General features: G+C 37.2%; 1 protein-coding gene and 1 long non-coding RNA gene across 10 annotated transcripts in view; one reads left to right on the forward strand and one right to left on the reverse strand.

The window, feature by feature from the left end:
* PDE5A (phosphodiesterase 5A) overlaps positions 1 to 21677 on the forward strand; it is a 70882-nt gene that overhangs the window by 22323 nt on the left and 26882 nt on the right. For 7 of the 9 annotated variants that reach the window (XM_072861556.1, XM_072861564.1, XM_072861555.1 and 4 more), the window contains exons 4-11: positions 4831 to 4902; positions 6007 to 6096; positions 7332 to 7469; positions 8791 to 8858; positions 10983 to 11091; positions 14321 to 14405; positions 18609 to 18784; positions 20236 to 20295. In XM_072861556.1, coding sequence (XP_072717657.1) covers positions 4831 to 4902; positions 6007 to 6096; positions 7332 to 7469; positions 8791 to 8858; positions 10983 to 11091; positions 14321 to 14405; positions 18609 to 18784; positions 20236 to 20295 — 798 coding nt within the window. The remainder of the gene's footprint in view (positions 1 to 4830; positions 4903 to 6006; positions 6097 to 7331; positions 7470 to 8790; positions 8859 to 10982; positions 11092 to 14320; positions 14406 to 18608; positions 18785 to 20235; positions 20296 to 21677) is intronic. The other 2 variants (XM_072861558.1, XM_072861557.1) reach the window with 1 other exon arrangement.
* LOC140651738 (uncharacterized) overlaps positions 1 to 21677 on the reverse strand; it is an 84398-nt gene that overhangs the window by 21279 nt on the left and 41442 nt on the right. Inside the window, exon 3 of the long non-coding RNA XR_012042497.1 lies at positions 1183 to 1246. This is a non-coding gene — a long non-coding RNA (uncharacterized lncRNA). The remainder of the gene's footprint in view (positions 1 to 1182; positions 1247 to 21677) is intronic.

A 21677-nucleotide genomic window follows, 5' to 3' on the forward strand; every position in this document is an offset into this window, starting at 1 on the left:
GCATAGTAGGAGAATGACAAGAAATCAAACATACATATCTTTGCTTTATTGCTACAGGACTCAACTTTCAAAAAAGTTCACTTGGTCCCTGCCTGTTAGAGGCATAAAATATTGTGCCTAACTAACTTAAAAAACACCTTTTTGTTAGACTGGAACAGTGCTTTCATGAGAAAGTGTTTGAATGGACTGTCATTTTTTTACAATATTCTCCAAGCTTTACAGAGATACGTATCTCAGATATACGTATCTCCGATATACGTATACTTTATCTCAGATATGTCTTTCTTGTTTATTGCCACAAAGATTTCACACTTTTAATGTACCTGTTTTCTGAATAAGTTTTCTGTATAGCTGAGCTCAGAGCGGTTAGTCACTTTTGATTCAATTTTTCTGCTGGTGTGAACATAACTCCCAGCTGGAGATCACAGATCAGGCCTATTGTTATTTCAGATTTGTTTAAAAAATGAGGATTTGGGTTTCATACGGTGCTTAGTATTCTCTAAAATGCAGGCATATGTTCTCCATGGCCTAAAATGCTACCACATGATCTACTTTTGTCCTAATTCCATAATTACTTTAGTAACAGGAACAGATCCTCTTGAGTTTCCTACATCTTCTCCTAATTACCTGGTTGCAGGCAAGACTCCAATGGCTAAATAATATCCATCTGAGGTTTTTCTCATTACTGTCTCTACACCACATTCTACAGAATTTAGTGAAGTTCACTGGTATTTGTACTGATATAAATGAGGCCAGAATTTGGACCAGTTTAATTTTAAAACTGTTAATTTCATATTAAAAAAATGGCACATACTACAAAGTTGTCTTTAAAAGCTTAGAATGCCACTGAAACAACAACAACAAGGTTTGCATCTGCACAAAATGTTTATCATCATCAAGACAAACATGAATTTTTAGCAGGTTTACTCTCCTCATTACTCCCTCCCTCTTCAGTTAAAACCTTTTACTGAAAGACCTTAACAAAGATCTAAAAATGACCATTTCTCTTGGAAGACATGCCTTTGTTAATGTATCAGAAATCTGCAGTGCTAATAGAGGGTGCCTAAATAGTCTTTTTGCTATATTAATATGGTCCTTTTACTGTTTTCTTACAGCTTTTTTAAGCACCACAGACTTTCCTTTCATGGAGGGGATGTGTTTACACAAGATGAAAGTACTCACCTTTTGGATGCCTTAAAAAGTCTCTGACCTCATTAAAGTTGTCTTAGCTCATGCTGGATCAAAACTGAAAAAAATAAAATAAATTAAATAAATACCCACAGAAGACAGTGGTATGAGAAAAGGCCTAACCATTAATCTCTGCACATGTAGGTTAACATCAAAACATATTGACTGGTTAATGATTTGCTTACTATTCAGTCTGCTATAGAAGTATATAAGGCTAGTTGTACATCATTGTTATTACAATAAGAAAGTTCAGTGGATAAGAAATACTCCTCACTGAAGTAAATGAGAGGTTGACAGTGGGAAAAACAGGGTTGTACGGAATGGAGCTGACAGTTAAGCTTTTATTTCAGACAGACGTTTTTGAGCCCGCAGTTGGCAGCGATTCATGCTGCAGAACAATGACCTTATTTGTAACATCAGTATTTTGGGAAGGCTAGGCTGAGAGATAGTAAATTGTCTTCTTTTCCATTACAAAAATAAAACTGTATGCCTTCCATCAGTTTAGCAATTATAAATTTAATGATTAACAGTTAAGTACAACTTTTACAGGCACACCGCACAGTTTTCTTCTGATATTGCTTATCCCAAAAAAGCAAGATGAAAAAAATACCGTCATTAACACCTTGCACTGGTCTTACACTACTTGGATCTCAAACAAAGGAAGTTCTTTGCAGCTTTGTCAATAATTTGTTGTAAGTGTGCCAAAAAATGTGAAAAGAGTCAAAAGCTTTGCATATACTATATGGCTTCTTACCACGTAGTCTTTCATGTTATTGTACGTGGCTAGGTGGCCTTCATCCATGCTAGCACATTCTAGCCTCTGAGTTTACTGCACAGCAGATTTATTGAGTTTAGCAGAAGATGAGATCCAGCCACTTAAACAGATGAACGGTCTAACTGTAAGGAAGTGCGGGGTTTTAGTGAGCTGGAGACTTCCAGCTCCTCCCAGCTTCCAGCCTCCCTCTCCTACCTCTTGCTCTGGTGCTACTCCTCTCTTTCAGCTCTGCCTTAACCTAAATCCATTCCAGGCACTGCTAGTGGCTTTTCAGCTTGATACCATAAACTGTGGGCTTCATTTCTGGGTACCACTATAAGTAATGGCTCAGACATAATTGTCCCCACCCTCCACTTGGCACCTTCCTTAGAAGGTCATCTACTTTGGTACCTTTCTCACCCATCCTGATAAACAGCATTGGGTTCACCACCTTCTAGCTCCCACTTTTGATATCAATTACAGAAACCTGTCGTTACTTACTAACAGTCAGAACATTTTTTTTGTTCTTCAGAAATCAAGGAAACTATACTTTCTCCAATTCCTTTAAGCCTAAAGTCAGATAGTAATAATTTGCAAAGTCTCAAAAGGAGTGGAAGCATACTGAATTATATTAGGGAAAGGCTAAGGCCGTGAAATCCTATAATCTTGGAAATGTTTATGCATTAGAGAGAAATATTTATTATAGTAACAATCTGATTTAATAGAGAACAAGAGTGTGCATTAGTAATGTGTAGTATAATAATCAAAATAAACAACCTCTTTTTAATGGAATGACAAAATATTTGAGTTAGAAAACCTCTCATTTTCACCTTATCGACAGTGAAAGTCAGAAGTATCTCAACTGAAATTAACCTGTTTCTCCTTCTGAAAGCCTTCCAATTTTAGCGTGCTGTGAAATTACATGGTTAATTTATGACTCGGAAGAGTAGAAGCATGGAAGCACAAGGATAAGCGCAGAATCGAGAAGAAGTTTAAACTAGTTTACAGGAACAGAATGGTCACTGCCAGTACACAGCTTGAATAACTGCAGTGGGGTATCTACAGAAATACTATCCCAGTGAATTAATTTTTTAAAGAAATGCTCACTTTCTCTTCATACTGACTTGTATGAAGGCCTCTTTAAATTCTCTTGTTTTCCTTGGGCTCTGAAAAACAGATCCAAGTTACCAGAGAAGACATCTATGTTGAGTATGTAAGAGTAAGTCCAAAGCAACCACCCAATTTCATTTCTCCCCAGATGTCAGAGTTAGAGCCTGCATTAGAAACTGGAATCAGTACTAAGCGAAGATCTGAATTCCACTTTCATTTTTATAAGGAGTTCTGCTGTTTGCAGGGCAGATTGGTTTCCTGAGAGGCTCTCACCAGCATGCAGAATTGAACTCCACAAAGACTGGCAGTAACAAAAGTATCATGCTTGAACAGCTGGGTTGTTCTCTCACATTCATTTTACATTTATTTTAAATCTAAACCAACATCCTGTATTGAGAAATCATGTTTATTGGCTAACTGTCCTCTATGTAGAAGGTTACAAAAGCACCAGTAGCTTGGACTTTAATTGACTAAGGGACAGTTTTCCATTTTGTAAGAAATCATGTTTTAATCTCGCAATTCATGGAATTATGTCCAGAAACTTGAAATCAAATTTCACCACAGATTATTTCTATACTAAAAAAGCATCATCTGAAACTTAACATAATTTAGACAGAACTTTGTAAGAATAAAACTAGATGTGTAATCTGGCTTGGTTTATTGTTGCATGGATTCCATTTTCTTCCACTTAAATCCAAAAGGAGACAAGCCAATAAAGGAAGTAAATGGAGCTGCTCTGTTGATGTCTATTTCATAAATCATAGTATTTTTTTTCTAGCTCAGGTAAACCCTCCTGGTTACTATCTGTGTACTGATTTACTTATGTGGGCAGCCTTAATTTATGAAGCCTCTTGGCTGGTAATCTTAATACGTAATCCATTTGAAAGCTAGGACTTAAGCCATGTGCCAAGGGCAGAAAGAACTACTTAACGGAAAGCCTTTAATGTTGATCAGGGCATAGGGGTTTGCTTCTTAGGTCCATCGCAGATGTCCTGCAGGACCTGTGAATGACTTTTTACCCTTTGCTTAGCTTCTTTACCTGTAAACCAGGATTCTTCCCTACCTTCTGAGTTGCTCCATAGGGAAAATAATTAAAAATGGCAAGATATCAGCATATTTTGGCAAGAAGGACAGTCTGAAGCATAGCAAAATATCTCTTCTCTGTGTTGGTTTAATGTGGTCTTAGTAAAAGCCTACCTTTAAAAATGTGCTATGTTTGAGTAACAAACTTGAGTCTGGCAGGAACACAACCTCTGTATACTATTTTTCAGCAGATGAAAATTAATCTGGTCAGATTCAGAGAGATACAAAATGCAAAAAGATCACTGTAGCCAAACTCTAGATCCGGTAAGGAGGCTATGTTTTGAAAATTTTGTCAGAGCTAGCAGGAAGGGTATTTTCTACACACAAGCAGATGAACTTTAGAGAGTGCTGTTGTGTGGTCTGGTTTATGACTGCAGAAGCGTAAACTGTTGTTGTCTTTCTGGGAGATGATTGTTCCAATTTATAGAATCAATTTTGGATCAAATCAACCCCTCTTCATAAGAGCATCCAGGACTCATGCCACTTATTTTTTTAGATATTTCAGGTTCATGCCTAGCTATTTGTAATATGAATAAATTAGGAAAAAAACAGGCTTAAATATCTTGTGTTATTCAAAGGTCAACCAAACGAATGTGTGTAATGATCATTTATTATCTTCTATAAATATGTCTAGAAATAGAATCCAATGACAGACTCCTAAAAATTATCTAATTACTCCATTTTGAATACACTAGGTTGTTGGTGTGGCTCAAGCAATCAATAAGAAATCTGGAATTGGTGGCACTTTCACCGAACAAGATGAAAAGGTATAAAAGCTGGATGTTTATGTCTCTTCTATTTTCACAGGGGAATGGGGAATGGATATGTTACTACTTTTCATGCCGATCAAAAATTTAAAGTTAGTAAAAATTAAACACCTCTGAAAAAGTAAAAATTCCTGGTAATACTGCAAATTTCTTTCTTTATGAAGCCATGAGAAAAGTGGATTTGAAATAGTTTAATTTCTGGATCAGCACGGTATCTCTCATACATCTCTGAAACACAGGCTTACTCTACTGAAGTGCACTGTAAAACAGTTTCATACCTTTTAATAGACATCATTTTTTATTAATTGGTTCTAACTCTCCTGGCATCCCCAACAAACATATTTTGAATATTAAAATTTGTGTAGTGATTCTTTTTTAAATACTGCATCACTTCTCAATATAGCAATTGCAGGACGAGAAAAAGCTTTGGATAAATTATGACCAATATATGAGATAATCAGTAGAGCAGACAGCACCTTGATTCCTAATTCTCACACTGCAGTTGCTGTCCAAATATTTCCAGACTTCACATTCAGATTGGTATAGCAAAAAACAGGCTGCACTCAGGCTGAAGAAGTTGACTTAACCCTCAGCAATAAAAAATCAGAATTCACCCTTTCCCTTTGAAAACTTCCCCTTTAAAACAAAATGCATACTGAGGATCTGCAGGATATCAGAATTAATCCCATTCCGAAAGGGAAAAAATTGTGGTTTTGCTATGTTAGCAGAATTTTATTTCCACTTCCCAAGAGACTGAATTCCCCCAAACAAGAGAGCTGATTGTCTGCACACAGTTTTTCTAGATAAAATATGCATTGCTGCAAAATAAGTTGATTCCTCTGAGCTGCTTCTTATATCAATCCTACTTTTACCAGGATACACTGGGAAGATCATTAGTTTAAAAAAGAAGAGATTCTTGAGGAAATAACAAATTATGAGTAACTGGAAAAAAAAACCCTGAATGTGTGGTTGCCAAAAATAACTTAAAAATATCAATTAATACTTCAAAGTGAAAACAAAAAATTGCAGTAGCTTATCTTTGAATAGAGTTAAGACGCTGTGAGACCTTATCTTCATGAGGTGTTGATGTTCATTTGTCTTCAGGATTTTGCTGCGTATTTGGCATTCTGTGGAATTGTTCTTCACAACGCTCAATTGTATGAGACATCTTTGCTTGAAAACAGGCGTAATCAGGTATGGTCAACAGGTTTGTCCCAAGAATACAGAAATTACAATGGTTAGCTAGTAATCAGTGCCTGCTCCTGATATTTCTCATATGGTAGTTATTTCTTGGCTATTTTTAATTACTCTAATTGCATGCTGTGTATCTCTGATAAAGCTCTAACTAACTGCTCTGAGAAGTAGCTGGGCACATTCCAGCTGGGGCTGTGAGAAGTGGACCGTCTAGGGGAAGAAGGTAAAGCTACGTGTCAGAAAATTCATTCCATGTCAATATACTCGATATTGTCTAAAGTTATCCTGTGGCTTACTGTATGTATTATACAACCAGAGGTGTACACACTCCAGAAATTTCAGATAGAATTATCCCTACAGAACAGTAGAGGTTCTACAGATTGCTTTTTTAGTCTACCTCAATTATAAATAGTCACTAACCATATTTTCAGTAATGATCGATGGAAAACTGAATTTCCTTCTGATTAATGTAACTGTATTTTGCAGCCATCTTTATAACTGATGGGTTATTAATGCCATGGCCTTTACGGGTGACTATGTCTGCCATATATGGTATGAAAAGGTTTTGGAGAAAACAACTAGGCAGCAGCTGTTTTAAAAATTTTCTGGTAGGTCTGAGTTTCCGTGTTACTATCAGTGTTTGTAAATTGGTACAAATTTGGATAATATTTTCCAGTTGGCTCCATGCTTCTTGTGAGGAAAAAAGGAATACAATATGAGCACATCTGAGCAGCTAAGTCCTTCAGCAGCAGCTTTGAAATACAGCAGACTGGATCTAAATGATGTTTTCACCAAATGAGTTCCTTAGGAGCTGTTAGAATTACAACAGATAATAATTGTGTTCAAAAGTCTTAAGAAATGTAAATATCACTGTTTTTAGAAATGCACGCATGAGCCATAGGAAACTATTAGGTTTCCTAAGGACAAATAACTGTGTGTTGTCTGGATTTCTCAGGTTTCATTTGAGGAACTGTTAATGCCTAAATCTGTTCTGTCTCTCTGACCAAAAACATCAGACAACTAACTGCTATTTATTTCTTCCATCAAAAGTGTCAAACTGGCTATTATTTACTGTTACCTTGCAGTCTGTGTGAGAGCAAAAACTTAATTTTGGTCACAGACATACATGTTGACTTCCTTGATTCAGGGAAGAGGAGAAGAATCAAAGACAGCGCTATGATAATTATTGCTTAAATCACTATTAGTCAAAACTTCACAAAATACCTTTTCCCCAGGTGCTTCTTGATCTTGCCAGTCTGATTTTTGAAGAGCAGCAGTCTTTGGAAGTCATTCTGAAGAAGATAGCTGCCACTATAATATCCTTCATGCAAGTGCAGAGGTGTACCATCTTCATAGTGGATGAAGACTGTACTGTGAGTATGTTTTTTGTCTAAAGGCAGAAGTGCTTACTCCCTGGGAGCAGTGTGGGCTTCCCTCCATTCTGACTCAGTAGTATTTCAAACCTATAGTATGTTCGGTCACCTTTTTGTCCTCTGCCTTTTCTTCTATGGCATCTACTCAGGTTAGGTGTTGACTTGGAAGGCTTCGGTCTTTGTGTAAGCCAGACTGCCATTTTATGCAGCCATTTTGCATTACTTGTTGGTAAACTATGGCTCTAAGCTCCCACCATGGCATAGATCTTGAACATTGAACTCTTTCATAACTCTTTTTCTTGGATACTGATGTAGGATGGAAAAAAGGAAAAGGCTGGGAGAAAAACAACGTGGCCTTTGCTTCCTGTGCAGAATCAGTTTTGACAGCACTTTTTATTTCTTGAATATACCTAAGCAGGGAGTATCTAAACAAGGTATCTAAACAGAATCATGGCCTATGCCAAGATCCTGGCTCACTGAAGCAAAGCACAACTCCTTTCCAATCTGCCCACCTGTATTTCCTTCCTATTGAAAACAGGCTGCAGAAGAAGGTGCAGGATATTATGTTGCATGCCTCAGTCTTGTACTGGCGTTGCTAGTTTTACCTGTACTAATCGTTATAGATACGGGTGTACTAAGATCTGGAAGTAAGGAAGCATTTTCAGGTTCTGTAGCGCAGAAATAACACACAGCACTTGTGATCATCTGCCACAATCCCATCTCTCACTGTATTTAGAAGAGTCACTCCTGCACACAAGAATACAGAAGAGGAATTTACATAATTTTTGTATTCACATATTCACAATGTCCTTGCAAGTTAGATAAACTCCAGCACCTAGTTTGCAGTCTGTAGTTTGAATCTTTGGTACAGAGAGAATCTGATTTCTCTCTACATTTAGGCTTCTCAACTGTTAAAGAAAGCTGCGTGAAAAGCAACACAGAGATCAGTCAATATGTTTAAAAGGTTTTGATGTCCTCACCTGTCCAAGCAAAGCAGGTCTAGAATTGGGTGAATGTTAAAATAAAGAAGTTCTGTGCTGACAGATAAATTTGGCACACCTTGCAAATACTGGCATTTCTTCTCAGAGTGATCAGCAGAGATTCAGGACACTTCAGTGATATTTAAAGTTGTATCAAAATATATTTTTGTGGTAGGATCCTGTACGCTTGCTGCTAGATGTGAAATTAAGTTAAATAATTTTACACTTGTCTTTATTACAGAATAGGTTTTGATAACTGCAACAAGCTTTTCATGAATACTACTATTCTAACTTACGACAACCTTATACACCTATATATTAATATCCTCTCCGTATTCCAGGATTCATTTTCTAGTGTGTTTCACATGGAATCTGAGGAATTAGAAGATTCAGCTGAAAATCTGAAGAGGTAAAACAATGAGTTCAAACTTTTATTCATCCCAGGAGAACGTTGAACAAACTATTTCCACTGGGTAAAATGTACTACTGCTATTTTTATAGAGCAGGTTTTGCCCTGAAATGTACATAGACAAACTCTATTGCCTTAAAAGGTCAGGCTGAGGAGAATAGGAGAGTGGGGCCTGATGTCTTCACTTTGCCAGGTCTGAGTACATAGTTGTATCGCAAGGCTAAGCTATGGAAATGTACAAAATGTGAGAAGTAAAAATCTAAGTTGGTGGACTGCTCTAAAACTGATCTGTAAGAAATCTGCGTAGATGACTATGTTGTGGAGTAGACCTATCCACATTAGTAGCTACTAATCCTATTTATGATTTTAATCAATTATTTTATTAATTATTCTTATTTCATAGATAGCGAACCTGACTCAAAGAACATGACTGACTAAATGAAGAATAAAGGCCTAAAGTTCTAACTTTCAGTCAGCTTTGAGAAACCATTAGGAAGTTCAACTGGGAGGAAGGGAAAGATGTAGAAATAGTTGAATTAAAATACCCAGATTAAATAGTTTCCAAATTTAGTCTGAACTTCTGTATTGAAGTTTGAAAATTACTGTCTCCGTTACCTTTCTCTGTCATCAAAAACAGCTGTTTCAACTTATGTCAAAAGAGTGAGACACAATTGTATATAAAATGCACTACTACAGATACAGCGTGCAGAGAGCAAATGGAGATTTCTGTACGTGTTTGATCTTTTTTGCAGTGCACATTTATTATATTAAATTTAATTCCATATATTAGAAAATTACGTCCAAGTGTGTGGCTTGAGCAACTAAGAACTGTTGAGCTGTATTATGATTTTAGACCATGTCCAACCAGAAAGTACAGAGGTACAACAGGCTAGTAAGATCACAGGGTGAAAAAGAAAGTTCCCGTTTACTTCCTCTTCTACACTATGGGAATGGTAAAGAGAATTTACCCTTCCTATTCATTATCCCTTTCATGGTTACTAGTTAATGGACTCCAAATGCAATTTACTGCTTGCATGGGCCATCAGTAAATTTTTTCTCATAACTGATAGGGAAGCAATCTTGGAGGCTTAATTGTGTATCTGAATCTTGTTCATGAGACAGCACAATTATATGCCAAGGACTGTACTATGAGTCAATCATTGGAGTTAGAATTTCTGCTATGCTTGAAAGGCACGATTTTGGGCAATAGCAGAAATATAATGACATGGATTAGATGGGAAGTATTACTTTACATAATAAAATTTCAGGCTTATTATGTAATCAAGGACCCTGAATCAAACCCCTGATCAGACCAGTTTTCAGAATTGTGGGGCACTGCCTTGTATAACCAAGTTTGTGAAATAACAAAAGACTAATTCCCTTCCTCCAGCACTGTGAACATCCTTACACCAGAAGGATAACTAAAGTCAAGTCAAATGTTGGAGGGAAACTACAGGAGCTTGATGGGAATAGGTTTATTATTAGGACATATATTCTCCTCCAAAGCAGGCAAAGTGTCCAAGAGAATTGAAATGCCTTAATTAAATACATAGTGGCTAAAAAAGTAGGAGATGATTGATTCTGTGAAGATATTTTATGTCCTGATTTAGAATAAACAGTTCTATTTCAGTAACAGAATCCCCATGCAACTGATTATGCCTTTACTTAGAGAACAAATTTGAAATGAACTTAGAAGCAGAAAATTCACAAATGTTACCTGCTGCACTCCTTCTAAAGAATATGTGAACTTCATCCAGTATTGATTTTTCAAGTGCATCAGATTTGTAAATGGAGTTTGTTTCCAAAAAGTTCTGTTTATTTCAGTGTAAACCCAGTTCATTATCCTTCATCTGCATAAACTGTACTGATTTGTTTACTTGTTACATTTGGTGTTCAGTGTTAATGTTGTTGAATATTAAAGAAATGGTGGAATGTATAAATCAATCCACTCTGCAGTTTTGTGATGATAGCTGGATTAGGATACAGGATTTGAACTCAACTCCATTATATATCTATTGGTTATACCCTTTCCTCATACAGGAAAGATACTGCAATTTCCTGCTTTGCATAATGAAATGACCCATTTTCATACTAAGCACATAACAATAATGTTGTATCCTCCAGGGACTATGATACAAACAAAATCAATTATATGTATGCTCAGTATGTCAAGAATACGATGGAGCCTCTCAACATCCCAGATGTCTGCAAAGACAGAAGATTTCCCTGGACAGTAAGTAAAATAAGCTTAGATTTGAAATTCAGAAATGGAAAATGTTTTTCTGTTTACCTTTCAAACCTTTTTTGTTTTCCCCTTATTATTTCTGTTAATTTAATGGCCACAGTTAGAATTATGCAAACACAAAGAAAGGTACATTTGCTTGATAAAATTCATTATCAGTGAAGAAATGGTACAATATTCACACAGTGAGGTGGGTGGCCAGGGGAGGGATTTATCCCTACAGCCATTATTAAAAAAGCCTAACATTAATTTGTCAATAAATAGTGCAATGTGGAGAGCCTGCAATATGTTCCATGGAAAACATTTAAGTGAAGAACAGCTGGAGGTTTTCACAGTAATCCTCGGTACTTGACTGTGAGTGTTGGGAGGCTCTCAGAAGTTCCTTCCCTTTTATCCTCTCCTTTCCCTCTTGTTCTGGCAAAGATTAATGTTATAGATGCAAGTACTTCGCTGTTTTGGAGAAGGAACAACTTCACTTTTCTTTGGGAGCTTTTGTTTCACACTTCATCAAGTGTGAGCTTGTGGCATGGTGTACTACTGAACACACAGATACTGGAGAGCTAGGAGGGAAAGTCACTTGGCAAGACTCACATTACAGTCAGGTTGCCTTCAAAGTCGTCATCAACAAAAAGCAAACTTGTAATTCTGTGTTTTCCTGTCAATGCAGAAATTAGAAAGATGTCTGCTCTTCTTGTTATATTTAAGCCTGTGGGCTAGAGGGGCTCAGGGAGAGGGTAATAAGAGGGAGAGGAGTTACTATGATCAGCAGATAGCTTTTTGCCAAACTCTTTGTTCCGAGATGCACAATGAAAAGGTCAGAAACTAGTGTTCAATGTGATTGTTCTAGTAAGTAGAAAGAAGGAGCAGGCTCATGGTGGGGAGCTGGGTTGCTTCCCTTTTTCTCTGTGCAAGGTTTCATGGATGTTCTGGAGTGGGTTTCTGTGAAGGATTGGGCAACACAGGACTTGAGTGCTCACCACTTTGCAGTACAGGGCCCAAAGCTATCTTAACTGCAGGAGCGGAAGTAAAAACAGAATCGGATGGATATACTGTATTAGATCAATAAAGAAAGAGATGATTATTTTGAAGACATTTTAAAATAAAATTAATACCTTGAGAGTCATCCAAACAACTGTTTGTCTGAAACAGGCCTTTCACTTTATCAATAGGGTTAGAGTTCTTTTGCATTTTTCCCTGGAATCTAGGTGACTTACACCTCATGCATGTAAAAGAAACTCATAAAAAGAAAATAATAGTACTGCTAGAAGGAATTTTGAGTAATGTTTTTCAACACATGATGGCTGCATCTCCACCACTATGTGGGAGCAGTCTCAAGGCAGGGCTGTAGGCTCAGTGTTTTGAAATCTGATGAACCCTGACATGAGGGAAATCCCAGGTGTACCTAGTGCCCTAGAAACCCTGTCTTGCCTCTTTCTTTGGAGGACATTCAGCAGCATGCTTACACACCTTATGAAAATAACTTTGTGCTTTCTAAATGCTTTGGTGGCCTCAACTACCTAGGTAGTGACAGGAGGCAGAACAACTGCTTGGGTTTATTTGTGGGAGAGCCGTGATGTTGTCTGCCTCAGGTTCAGGCCACTTACAAGGGAAGTACGGAAGCCAAATGCTAAGCTTCAGCAGTCATGTGTACGTGTTCTTCCCTTAACCAACAAAGTTAGTGCAGTGGAGACAAAGTTCAAATATCTACAAGACTCCTTAAAGGCATTCAGGCCTGTTTTTGCTTAATCGCCTTCCTGTGCAGTAATACTGGGTCAGGCATTTTTATTAAGCACTGTGCACTGTGGTCTTATCTCCAATCCAGTCCAGTTTGACTTTCAATGCGTCTGAACTTTACCATGAAACAGCAGGTTCTTCTCAGGGTAGCCATAAACCAATTTTCATGCAAGTTTGACTTTGTGTTTCTCAGCTGCCCTTGCTGCAGAGGTCTAGGCAGAGATGCTGATTCTTATATCCTTTTTTACAGCTGATTTCACAGGTATGTCACAGTTCAGAAAACAGCAAATCCAACTCTTGAGTTATTCCATATACCCTCTTGATAATGGGCTACTATTAAGTAGTAGTACTTAAGTGCCTGGAGTTATGTAAAGTATCTGGCATGATGTAATCATTTAATGTTTTCTTTAAAGAATCACATTTCCTGTTGCCACTTGTAAGCATTATAGTGTTTGTGCATTTGCCTGCAAAGAAACTGTCTACAATCCTTGCACAGCACCAGAGAGCAGAGCAACAACAGTAAAAAAAAAAACCCCAAATAACCTTTTGATCTGAAATATTAGTGTGTACCCATTCTTTTGTGTCGCATACAATTAGAGATTGGACCAAATGTACTTCTCAGCAACTGCCACATTATTCCAGGAGCAGTCAGAACAGAACTACGTCCTTTTCTCACCAGGTATTTGAAAAAGATGCATTGTCTTTTTGTTCTACCCTTCCACTCTTTCACCCCCCAAATAAATTCAGTTTTCTTCTCTTGGAGCATGAGAGATGACAAAAGGTCTTTGGAAGACTGCAGAATGTTGACCTAGTTGGTGGTAGTTTTCCTACCTGTTGTTCCTTGGATCATAATTTGGTCTCCACTAAGCCCCCTTTCATTGCGTTGGTGGATTAATCAAGGCATCTCAAATGAGCCAAAAGAGTTTATGAAAATTTTAGTGCCACAGTATGCACAGTTAGCATAATGTCAGGTAGTTACTTGTTTTATAACATCTGTTCCTTACATTGCCATATTGCAAGCGAGGGGATATGCTGGAAAGGGGAGAGGTCAGTTCCTTTTACAGCTCATCACCTGATGAGAGTAAAAAGGTGTCCTAAAGCCCATCTGATCTCTTTTCAGCTGCACTGAGCGGAACACTTTGTCTTGGTGCAAAGTTGTCATTTTCATGGAAGTGGTACCTTCTAATGAAAGAACCTATTATAAAATTAGCACATTTTTAGCACAGTTACACAAGTCACTGTAAAATCCTACTGAATGAAAATTATAATCATTATTGGTATTATTATTCACCAAAGCTTGTATCAGATACAGTGTTTATTATACTGTCCAACAAAAGATGTGCAAACTCTTTGAAGACGTGGTTGCTTTTTGAAGGAGTATGTAAGCCAAGAATAGTTGTAGACCCCAGCTCCAGAGCTGTTTCACTTCAGCCACTTGAACATTAGCCTTTAAAATTGTAACTGTATTTTTTTGTTTGTTTAACAGAATGACAATGCAGAAAATGTAAGTCAACACATAAAGAGTTTGCTGTGTACACCAATAAAAAATGGGAAAAAGAATAAAGTGATAGGTAGGTATCTTTACAAAAAATATTTTTATACATTTCATAGAAATATTTCTGTGCCTCACAGTAAAATCTCAGCAACATGGAATCTCAAACCAGGAGAAAAGATCCTTAATTATCATGTTTTCAACTAATAAGTCTACTGCAACCTTGACTGTAAATTCCTTACCTAATAAGTTACCAAGTAGCTACAACACTCTTGTGATACTTCACCATTTTTATAGCTTCTTTGCATTTGAAAATTTTCTGTAAGTAAAATTATTTTCCTTGCTTCCTGTTCAGAAAGTCAGTTACCACTCCTGCTTGTGTAGATCTTTTACAAGGCAGTGAAAGGAGGAGAAGACGTAAATCAGTAAATAAGCTCTTCCGGCCTGAGCTGTCTGTAGTGCTGGGCTTTTAGGGAACAGTGGTGGCATGTGCAAAGGCAAGCTGAACTGCACAGACATAGACAGTTTCCTCAAATGAGGCTCAGCTACAGAAAGATTAATACATTAGAAGGCTAGCTGCTGTGCAATTTTGGTGCTATGAAATGCCCTTTGGAGGTGCCTGCTTCAAACTGTGGATTACATAGGGAGTCTACAGTCCTATCGTAAGACACTAGTTTAAGTGTCTAAAGCTACCCAGTGTAAATATCTCTGCAGCATCTTCTTTGCTTTTTCTAGAACTACTTTTCTTCTATTTTAAAGAGCGGCCATAATACCACTGGTTTCCTGGGGTAACCTTTTCAGAAGTAATTTGACATCACTTAAGTCCACATAGGCCTAGATGCTTATGGAAAGTTAGAAGCCTCGTTATCTCTAGTTCCCTAAAAATATTTAGGTGGCTGTGGTCTAGGTCCTCAACAATGAGTATACACCTAAATAGTTTTGAGGATCTGATCAAGGAATAAGCTTAATGAGCTTTAAGTTTTTCAGTGAGTTTCAGATTCACCTTAAACAAAGGCATGATGATGCTTTTGGAAATTACCAGGACTCCCTGTCCCATGAAGAGTAGAATGAGTGTCAGTCTGCTTTCCCGGCATCAGTAAGTTCCACAAGCAAACAGAACATACAATATACTGATTCCTAGATAGCAGCATGAATCCAACTTCCTCAGCGTTACAAAATTTGGGAAGTAAATGATAAGAGTTCCAAGAATGCATTTTTTTAATAATCTTCAAATAATTTTCTTTGAGAATTATGGCAAAACTGCATAACCAAATGTATATAGTAAAGATGAGGTCCCTTTTCCATGAAGACAGATCTATTTTTTAACTCCTGAAGCAGAAAGAGAAGCATCGTCTTTACCTAATGGAGTTCTCTGAAATTTCTTTTGATATCAGCTTCTTTAATGAGTTCTTTTATTACTTTGTTTTAAATATTCTACCAGACCCTAGAAGACCAAGATGAAGATTGAACTGTTGAGCTTTAATTAGAGATATTTCACTATGCTATTAGCTACTGATAAAACAGTTGCATCTGATCTCATATCGTTTTTTTCTATTGCTATTTTCTGTGGAAGTTCAACCCGAAAGTTTCAGTGAGGCCACCCATTTAGGTGGGTTTTTCAAATCTGAGTAATTCTTATTGGGAAATGTTCTTTGAAGTCTTTTAAGGTTTCACAGCCTGCCTAATGTTCAGATCTTTAATAGCGCAAGGTTGAGAAGTTGTCTTTGGGACAATACTCAGAAGTTCCTTTAGCATACTCTATACTATGTAAGACTATTATTATAAGTCTACTTTTTTATTTTTAAGATTAGTATACCCAAAACCAGAATTTGGGAAGTGGGGTGTGCAGATGGGCGTGGGGCAGGAAAAACTGTCCACAGCAAAACCAAGCAAATCTTACTGGCAAGAAAGATTAAAATAATTTTTTTATTCTCCTGACTTGTGCATTTTTCAGGTATGTGGTGAAAGCTTTACAGAATCTTTCTGTGGTTTTACAACTATGTCCCTATAAAAGACTTTTGAGTTCCTTTAATTGTAATGTATGGACCCCTCAATACTTTGGGGAAGCTTTTGAAAAAGGTTACAGTTAAAGAGTCTTAAGCACTACATAGTATAGTTACTGCAGTTCTCTCTTTTTTTTTTAAGAGACATTTACGTGCATCCAAATGCTGTGTCTGTTAAGAATTTGTTTGCTTTTGTGGCTTATTCACTGTTGAGTCTTAATCTTGTGTTCATTACATCACAGTTGCTATGGAAATAATTATAATGTCATAAACAGTACTAAACAGAGATCTGAAAGTGAGTTTCATGAGATTTTCCTATAGAGTTTTATAAGTCAGCTTCTTTTTCCCAGGGAAAGTTAATCTTGTTCTTAGTGAATCCTTCTTTGCTGGGATTATATATTTTTACTATCATTCAAGTATCTAGTCATCTCATTCCATTAAGGTTCAGAATCCTGTTTGCAATATTCAGATACTACAACCCCTGCCACAACAGTTTACAGCTACACTTATAATATTCTTACTGATCTCTTCAGAGGAGACTCTGATACTAAAATAAGTTCCCCAAACAGAAAGTAATTTGGAAACAGGACAGTGTTACATTGTCACCAGACATTAAAAGCTCTACATGCAAGGCCAATGTTCTAAAAACACAGTTTGCATGTGTGTGCTACATTCTTTTCCTCAGTTTTTCTACCTACTGTAACAGGGAAGATGCACAGTTGCTCCCTCAAAGACTTTTTTTCCTTTTAATTAAAAACCTCAATGAACTTTTTTAGTCTGTAAATATGGAGTACTAAGATGCTGGAAATACTTTCATATAAAAATTTATTAGCACTGACAAGACCTTACAGTAGCTGCTGATTATGTTCACTGTTGGTAATGCTGTAAAATTTTATTCATTACAATTTCTTCCCTACCCATAAGCAGAGAGCACATCTGGCCTCCCTGACCTTACAGTGGTGACGTGTAAGGCATTCACATTCTGTTCATATATCCTGTGTAAATTAGGAGTAGCTCTACTGATGCAAGAAAACCTAAAAACTGTTAAGAGTGTTCTGGAAACACCATGCTAAATAGTTATCTTCTCTTTTGCTGGTTAAATACTTATTTAATGTTTTACTCTTTCTGCTGCAAAATGTTCTCCATAAAATACATAAAATATACAAACTGGTACGCAATAGCAATTTACAAAAAATGAAGACTTTTTCATTTAGTAATTTTTTAAAGAATTTTTAATTTGCAACTATTATTTTCACTGGGATAATTATTTGCAGTTGGCCAGCAAAATGCTAGCTTTTATTCTCGAAACTGTTAGTACTCACACTCAAGAGAGTGAGAAAAGATTTGGACTCACTGAAGACAATAATCACCCCCAAAGCAGTTTTGGCCAAAGACAACGTATACTTACAATGCAGCTGCTTTAATTAATATTCTGATTCCTTAGCAGAAACTGCCATCTGCTACGTAAAACTAAAGTGAGGTATATGTGTGAATTTCCCTCTGCTTAAAATGGTATCAGGGATTTAAGCTGCAGCAAGGTTTGGTAGAAGTTACCTGTCAGACCTTTCAATGGCATGTGCACAGAAAAGTCTAGAAATTTTTAACAGAAAATAAACAGATGCAACTATCAACAAGTTTGAACCTAACAAGCTGAACTTAGTAAGATGCTTTTCAATGAGTTCAGTAGTCTTTGGAGCAGGCTGTAATTCAATCACATCCTCGTAGAATAAGCAAGTGTACTTAAGCTTTGAGCCTCAACTTGGGTATTCTCTGTTTAGTTCATTTATTTAAAAAAAATTCCAGTACTGACTCAAATAAGGAAGTGAAAACTCTGTGTACCACTGTTCTGACTTTCATAACTGTTCTTTTGGCATGGTTACAAAAATTTAATTAGCCTCCAAAGGACAAATTGTCTTCAGGGATTAAATCAATCTAGAATTCTATTAATAATAAAAGTTAGGAGAAAAACGACCCTAGAATTCACAAGATAATCAAGTCTGTAAAGCCCTACATTTTTGTTTTATAAATCCTAAGAAATACTTTTGAACCTACTAAGTAATATATAACATTTCAGCATTTATTCTATAATACAGTGAAATGACTCTAGAAAACTTTGTGGAAAATCCTACAGCACTGCTGTGTGTCACTTTTATGTATATTGGTGGTTTACTGTAGGCTAAACTGTCCTAGACTTAATTTTTCTCATGATGTTCCATACAATAGGTGCTATGTTGGCAGTTCTCTGTATTACTTCTTTTAATTTCTGTATCCTGGCATAGGGGTTTGCCAGCTTGTGAATAAGATGGAAGAAAATTCGGGCAAAATCAAGGCTTTCAACAGAAACGATGAACAGTTCCTGGAGGCATTTGTCATCTTTTGTGGCTTGGGGATCCAGAATACACAGATGTACGAAGCTGTAGAAAGAGCCATGGCCAAACAGATGGTGACATTAGAGGTGAGCTCAAAATCTAGGTGGTCCTTAATTAGCCCCAAACAGATCCTAATTTTCTCCAGACCCTGTCTGTTCTACACATAAGTGCAGCTACTCACATGGATACTGAACAGAAATTGTTCTCCCTGGGAGAACAGCATTTGGCCTGTTGAGTTGCACAGGAATTTTTCTGCTTGTCTCCGTATCTGCCAGCAGACTATTTTATTTGGTATTGTATTTTAACTTTACTCATGAGATTTAGTGGTGAGCTGAATACATCTTTTCCTCTACATGAGGCTACACATTGGCAACATAGCGGGTCTGTTCTGTTGCGTAGGAAGAGGAAATGGTTTGGGGGATTAGGGGCTTCCTTTTCTTGTCTGAGGTTTTCTGTGATGATTTTGGCTCAGTCCTTTAGACAAACCGGTTTGTGGAGTAACAGCAGCATTATTGTAGGTTTTCAGCAATTCCCTCAGACTCCATCAAACCATATCAAGATGAACGTCATCCGGTCTCAGCCTTTGAATTGGTTACTGTTAATAGCTAAAGAGGGCTTTAGTCTGAGAAGCTGAATTACTCAGAGGTGATAACTTGAAGCCGAAAGTGAAAAATTTGTAGACTTTGGATCTCCTAACATTCATTATGTAAACAGAGTGTTTGCAGAATTCCTAAAATGGGGATTATGTACCCTGTAGCCTCTAAAAGAAACGTTACAACTCTCAAATAAACCAGTATCAAGTCACGTTAAATAAAAAGGTGGTAAAATTATTGTCAAAATAATTTCAGTCCTTTAAAAAAAAGAGCTGTTTGTTTATATGGCAAATTAGCAATTCTCTCTCCTACTGTAACACTTTATAGATAATAAAGGAAGTCCAGACACGTTATAGGTTAGTATATAAGATGGCTTCTTTACAAAAAAAGTCAGTCTCTAGTTGCTAAAAAAATGCCATAAGGTTTTCATGTACTGTGTTCTCAACAGCTAAAAAATACAAGCTTATTTTGTTAATTTAAAACAAATATACTGTCTTTCAGACTTTTTTGCCAAGTTTCAGTTAGGGCAAAACTGTCTTTTATGTCTGAATAAAGTCCTGAAAGGATTATTATGGCAACAATGTCAGGCTCATTATTATAGCTGTTTCATGTATTATTTGTCTTTGAAAGTGGGGCATGAAAACTTTCCAAAGAGAAAATCGGAGTTCTTTGCTCTTTTATAGAAACTATTTATGTTTTCTTGGCCTAATTATCTCAAGAAGGTTCTGTGCTGTGGGAGATTTGTGAAAGCTGCAGATATTTCCCCATATGCTTTCAGAGAGCTCCCTTAAAACCAGTGTGGGCCCTGCATGGACACTAGATTTCATGAGCAAATGCAATGCAAGGCAGTGCTGCTGCAAGCTGAAAATTCTGCTTTAGGAAAAATACCTTTTTATCACATTGCTCTTTCGTTTGTACTCAGGGCTGCTTTTCTCTTTCTGTAGGTTCTCTCATACCATGCTTCTGCTGCTGAGGAGGAAACGAGGGAGCTGCAGGTAACAGCGGTAATTGAATTTTTTACTATTACTTTAGCAATACTCCATTAATAGAACAACAAAGGGCAGTCCTTTACACAGATGTGATCCCTAAACATGCAGAAACACATCTTCCAGAAATAAAATTTACAGTGAAGCTTAAACTGATCAGTTCCTGCGTTGATTCAATACATCACATAAAAGGGAAATGTTACAATGCCTACAATGAGAGATACAGGTTGGCCAGAGAGCTGCAATTACAGGAAAACCAGAAGTGTACCGACTGCCTTTCTCATGAGTTTAAGTGACAGTAACAGCTGATGCAGTGCTAGTATCAACTCACAATGATTAAGTATTTCAGAAGCAAAATGTTGAGAACTCTTCTTTCTGCAGCTAAGTCTGAATGTTGTGTATTTTATATCTTCGGTACCTTTCAAGCATCCCAAGTATGGGTGCAGCCTTATGGCCTTACACAGACATTCTGTATTTAATTGTTAATGCAACAATTTTTTTTCATTTTTATGGTTACTTTTCTGTGCAGTGTCCTCTTCTGCTCATGTTTAATTCTGTGTTTAGAAACCACTGCCTAAGGAATAACTACAGCTATGATTTCAAGTGTAGTTCAAAGCACAGCCTGTGCTTAGTCTCTCCAGTTCTCTCTGTTGGAGCAGACGTTCTGGGGAAATAGCATCTGGGAAAATTTCTGCTGTATGAAAAAAAATGGGAGGGATGGAGAGGAAGGTAGACATAGGGGACCACAAGCTGGGTAATATGGGACTGGACTGGACAAACAAGGCACAAGACAAACAAGGCACAAGGATAGTTCTAGAATGGTTAGCATCACACAGATTTTGAACCTCAGTCCCACGACGCTGTTGCTCATCGATAAAGAGATACTGACAAGACCAGCATGCAACACATCTCCTATGGTTTCTCTTCAGGGCCTGCGTTGTAATCTCTGTGGTTACATCTTTACTGCTAAATAAAACAGAACCACAATAAACCTAGCACTGAACCAGTGTCCACCTCTACTGCTTCACTGGCCACGTGCTTCCTAGCACAATCTTGGCCCATGTCAGCCACCACTTTCTGAGGTGATACCAGAGCACACAGTACCAGAGCACATAGCACAGGCCATCTCCAACAGGCAGCGTGGATGAGGGCACCAGATTTGGCTTCCTCTATCCTATAGTCTTGCAGCGCTATTCGAGCAGGTTTTGCACCCTCAGATATACCACATAGCCTCATGTCACATCCCAGGGCATGAAACAAATACCCTTATTTTCATGCTATGAAGCCATCACTCTGAATTTTAACAGAGCAATCAGATTAGTTCAGATGATTTGAGCTGAAAAAAAGGAAACAGACACTAAAAATAAGGGTATCTTAGAACTTCAGGGCACCACATGGAG

This window comes from Ciconia boyciana, chromosome 5, assembly GCF_034638445.1.
Source record: "Ciconia boyciana chromosome 5, ASM3463844v1, whole genome shotgun sequence".
Classification (NCBI taxonomy): Eukaryota; Metazoa; Chordata; class Aves; order Ciconiiformes; family Ciconiidae; genus Ciconia; species Ciconia boyciana.